This window comes from Limulus polyphemus, unplaced genomic scaffold (assembly GCF_000517525.1).
Source record: "Limulus polyphemus unplaced genomic scaffold, Limulus_polyphemus-2.1.2 Scaffold6554, whole genome shotgun sequence".
Lineage (NCBI taxonomy): Eukaryota > Metazoa > Arthropoda > Merostomata > Xiphosura > Limulidae > Limulus > Limulus polyphemus.
The window spans coordinates 21,558-26,151 of NW_013672164.1; the positions used below are offsets into that span (position 1 = coordinate 21,558).

The 4,594-nt window shown below is 34.0% G+C and overlaps 1 protein-coding gene across 1 annotated transcript; it reads left to right on the forward strand.

The window, feature by feature from the left end:
- The first annotated feature begins 1,542 nt into the window (after positions 1 to 1,542).
- LOC106473849 (innexin inx2-like) lies at positions 1,543 to 3,997 on the forward strand. The gene has a single exon (XM_013934533.2). The coding sequence runs from the start codon at positions 1,690 to 1,692 to the stop codon at positions 2,809 to 2,811; it is 1,122 nt and encodes a 373-aa protein (XP_013789987.1). The 5' UTR covers positions 1,543 to 1,689; the 3' UTR covers positions 2,812 to 3,997.
- The last annotated feature ends 597 nt before the right edge of the window (positions 3,998 to 4,594 follow it).

The window sequence follows — 4,594 nt, forward strand, 5'->3', positions numbered from 1 at the left end:
CCTTAATGGAAAGAACTATGGACTTTAGAGTTGACAAGCCGGGTTCGAACTTATGTGTTACCACAAAATATTTCCATCACTGCTGTAAGTGCATTATAAGCGTGACAGTTAATCATAACTACGACTTTTGTTTTATACAATTATCTTAATCTCTTTACAATAAAAATAATTTTACTAATTCAGATAATTCTTTGTAGAAAAGGGCCGGAAGATGTGGAAACATATTGAAATAACTACCTGAAAAAGTTAAAACACACGTCTATAACAAACACTTGTTTAATTTGAAACATTACGGACGTTAGCCCTACTTCAGGCCTAACCACTAGGCTATGTCATGCCCATGTAGGGACGTAATAAAATATATTTAACAGAGAATTGATATTTCTTTATAAAATTAACAGTTAAAAGTATAAATAGTACTATATTTCAAATTACTAACTTGAATTATACAGGGAAATTTTTAATTATGCGTTGGCTCTTTTGTTTCAGTTTCGGTCTACACACTTTTAAAGTTTTGAAGTTTAACTTTTTATTTAATATATTTTCTTTCTTGGTGCATTAAAATAAAAAAAAACCAGTAAACGCTCAAATAATTCTGGTTATGTTTATCTTAAAAGTTATTATTCACTTTAAATCGAGTTTCGATACCTGCCGTGGGAACACAACTGAAAGTCCGTTATGTAGCTTTGCGTTTGACAAACAAAAACACACATTTTTATTATAACGACAGACGAAAAATAGTGATCCACTAGCGCTCTCTATTGTATGAATTATTTATAAGTTTGAAAACTATTCACTATTTTTTTTCTTCTTCTTTTTTTAATTATAAAAAGCGGTGTTTCACTGAAATGATTTTGTAACAGGCTAAATAAGATTTAATTACGATTATTTTAATAAAACACTATTTATTAAGGTTTAATTAAAAACAACATTCTGACTATTTCTAAACACATTCAAAACTAGGCTTATCCTAAAACTCATTATTTCACCCTTCCAAAGCATTAAAATACATTTTTAAGCCTTAACTATGGTCTTTACGAACGACTTGAAATTATTTCAGTTTAATAAAGTTTTGTAAAATTGAGTTTGAAATACAGTGAATGTAACGTACACTATAGATGTAGTACGAATAACTCTATTTTCATCTCTAGAACATTTTGAGTTGTGACTTCCCCAATTTTAACAAAGAACAGAGATACGAATACTGTAAAAGATAAAGGATGGTAACACTAAAATAATTAGTTTATCACACTCCTTTTTCCAGTTAAAATCTTGAGAAATTTTAACCACGTAGTCATAAGAGTTTCTGCATAAGTAGAGAAAGATACGTGTCGACGTATGGGTACTTTACCCCCCCTTGTCTCTCTTTTTGGACGGACTTCCGTGGCATTACGACAACTAATGACGTAAACTATTTTTCTGACTCCTTCTAATTGGCCATTTTTTTCGAAAAGCAAGTCATTTGGTAAGGGAAGAACCAATCATAAGGAACTTTATGATTGAATAGTTAAGTTCAACTATTTAAAAGATTTGTGAAGTGAAGGGCTTAGAGAATCTGATGTCGAGTGGTGTGCGTATTTTCGGATGATAGCATAGTTTACAATTTTGGATAAACGTAAATAGTAGTAATTTTAATATTCAACAAATAGTGGCTAATAGTAAAAAAAATCGGTCTAGTAAAGTGAAACGATGGTACTTGATTTATTTGGAGCACTGAAAGGTGCATTAAAATTTGCTACCTATTCCATTGACGATAGTGTATGTAGATTACACTACAAAGCGACGGTGTTAATCCTAACTGCGTTCAGTCTCTTGGTAACGAGTACCCAGTACTTTGGTGATCCAATTGATTGTATGTCCACAGATAACATTCCTCAAAATCTTCTCGATACGTTCTGTTGGATCCACACTACCTTCACCCTCCCTTCTGCGATGAATCTTAAAGTTGGAGTTGAAGTTGCAGCCCCTGGAGTCAAAAAGACAGAACTCGGAGATAAAAAGACTTACCACTCGTACTACCAATGGGTGTGTTTTGTTCTCTTTCTTCAGGCAGGGATGTTTTATTTGCCGAGATACTTGTGGAAGATATGGGAAGGTTCTTTGGTAAAGAAGTTGGTGTCCACTCTTAACTCACCCGTTTTAAGTTTCGAAGCCAAATCGGAGGCCGTGTCTTTGGTGGTTGAATATCTCAAGACTCATTTGAATAACCATGGTAGGTACATGGGTTACTTCGTTATCACCGAAATAATGTACTTTGTTAATGTGATCGGTCAGATGTATTTAATTGATAAGTTTCTTGGCGGCGAGTTCACAACTTATGGGACAGACGTAATCCAATTTGCTAAGACCGAACAGAGAGATCGAGTAGATCCAATGGTCAGGATTTTCCCAAGAATGACCAAGTGCACGTTTAACCAGTTTGGTTCTTCTGGTGATGTGAAGGAGCACGATGTTCTTTGCATGTTGCCTTTGAATATCATTAACGAGAAAATTTATATCTTTTTATGGTTCTGGTTGGTTATGTTGTGTGTTGTAAGTGGCGTCAAGATGGTTTATCGATTGGTTACCCTCGTCTGGCAAAACGGACGATATCTTCTCTTGAAGACTAGAGCGAGTATAGCAAGTGAAACGGATATCGAGACAGTGTGTAATTATTGTTACGCGGGTGACTGGTTCCTCATCTATCTTCTGTGTAAAAATATGGACGCCGTCCACTTCAAGGAGGTAATGGCGAACTTTGCGAGGGAGCTGGAAGACAGCAAGGAATTCTCGAGGAATAACGTGGACAAAGGAAAGGAATACGCAGTATGAATGGGATTAATTTGATAAAACTTCTGGTTCGTTCTTAAAAAAAACAAAACAAAAAAAAAACATTCTGTTCAACGAACTTTAACGAACTGTTATACATTCCGGTGTCACTTTTTTGTACTTATTGCTAGCGTTACAATACATTAGCGATACATAAAAGGTATCTTGGCACCAACTTGGGGGGGTGGTGTATCTGTTAATTCAAAAAAGGTTGAATTGGTGAAACACTAAAAAACAAACAATTATTGTAAGTCTTAGCTTTATGTATTTTTGTTAACGAACTAGGGGAGATATTTGAGTGCATCGCACGATGCCAAAAAAAAACTTGATTTGAAAGAACGTCAGACTTAAGTTTATACGTTCTTTTTAAACCTTACCGTTGAGTTTGGACTTGGACTCTATTGTATAACAATAATTAAAGATACGAGAAGAATACTTAATCAACTCCTTTGATTAATAAACTAATTTAAACAATGACTATTTAGGTAATAAAATTTACTGTTGTTTTTGATTATTAGATTAGGCTTAAATTAAGCTCGGATATGTAATGATTTTTGTTTGGTTTTTTTTTTACAAGGCATGACGTCAAAACCGCTAGGGAAGTCGTGCGATTTACATGTTTGTAAAGTTTTTTTTGTTGTTGTTGGTAAATGTTTTATATTTATTAATACCTTAAGTTTCAGCAAGATTTTTTTTTTTAAAGTATCGTTAACTTTATCAAATATTTTTGCTAATCATTGATTTTGAACGGTGATGATTATATAACTAAACTTAGTTGATCTTGATCAGATTTCGCCTTCCATATTTTGATCCAAACTTGGGTCCACGAATCATGCTCGAAATTCATAAGATATTAAGTTATAGATCGCCTAATTAAATCTATATCGATTAAAATGTTTAATGTTGGAATAATTATTTTAATGTATACGGAATCAGTATTTCAAAATAAAATGGTAGTATCGATAGACTTGGGGGGTCCGCGAAAAAAAAATCAATTTAAAGAGGTCCTTGGGGGTTACTAAAACTTTAGAACCGCCGTTCTGATGTGTAGTTTGTATGTAATTGCGCGAAAAGGCGAAGTCGAAACTATTTTGTACGTAGCGTTTAAAACGTTGCGCTTATTCTTAGTTTTTAGAAAGCAACTCAGTTTTATCTTTTCTTAAAAAAAATGAATAAACGAATTAACGAGTGAAAAAACAAAAAAAAAAAACATTTGTGTTTACAACGTTCTTTTAAGGGTGTTGGTGTAACAATGAGAAGGCGCCCTAACTTTAGAGTATGTTTTTTTTTAACATTTCTAGGTTTGTGTTCTTTTTTTCTCAAATGTCAGCTACATCCTGGGTTCCCCCAAGAGGCGTGAGGCAGTGTAACTTTCGTTTTTGCGAACAATAAACAGGAAGAAGGTATATGTTGTAAGAAATGTTATCTTGGAAAGCACTGGGTGACTAGTAATCCAACATCCTGTGTTCGATATGTTTAGCGGTAAACGAATGTATGGGGGAGGGGGGGGTTTACTCAATGTTCTCGGCTTTAATTTTCCTTAATCGCTGCATTGCCTAAAGCCAGTTAGTATTAAAACCTTACTTGTAGTTGTTTAAACGATAATTAAGCAAAGCTTGTCGTTATGTAAACATCTGAGAACTTTGAGTAATTGTCCCACTCCTTTCGGGAAGTGTATTAAAACATTTTAATTAATGTTTTTTTTAATGCTAATTTTATTTCGCAGCCCTGGCGATTACGTGTCAAACTAAACAATGGATTTACTGATTCCCCCCCCCCCCCCCCC

Excerpts from the sequence above, each read along its gene's own strand:
- LOC106473849 (XM_013934533.2), top strand. The coding sequence starts at position 1,690 with ATGGTACTTGATTTATTTGGAGCACTGAAAGGTGCATTAAAATTTGCT.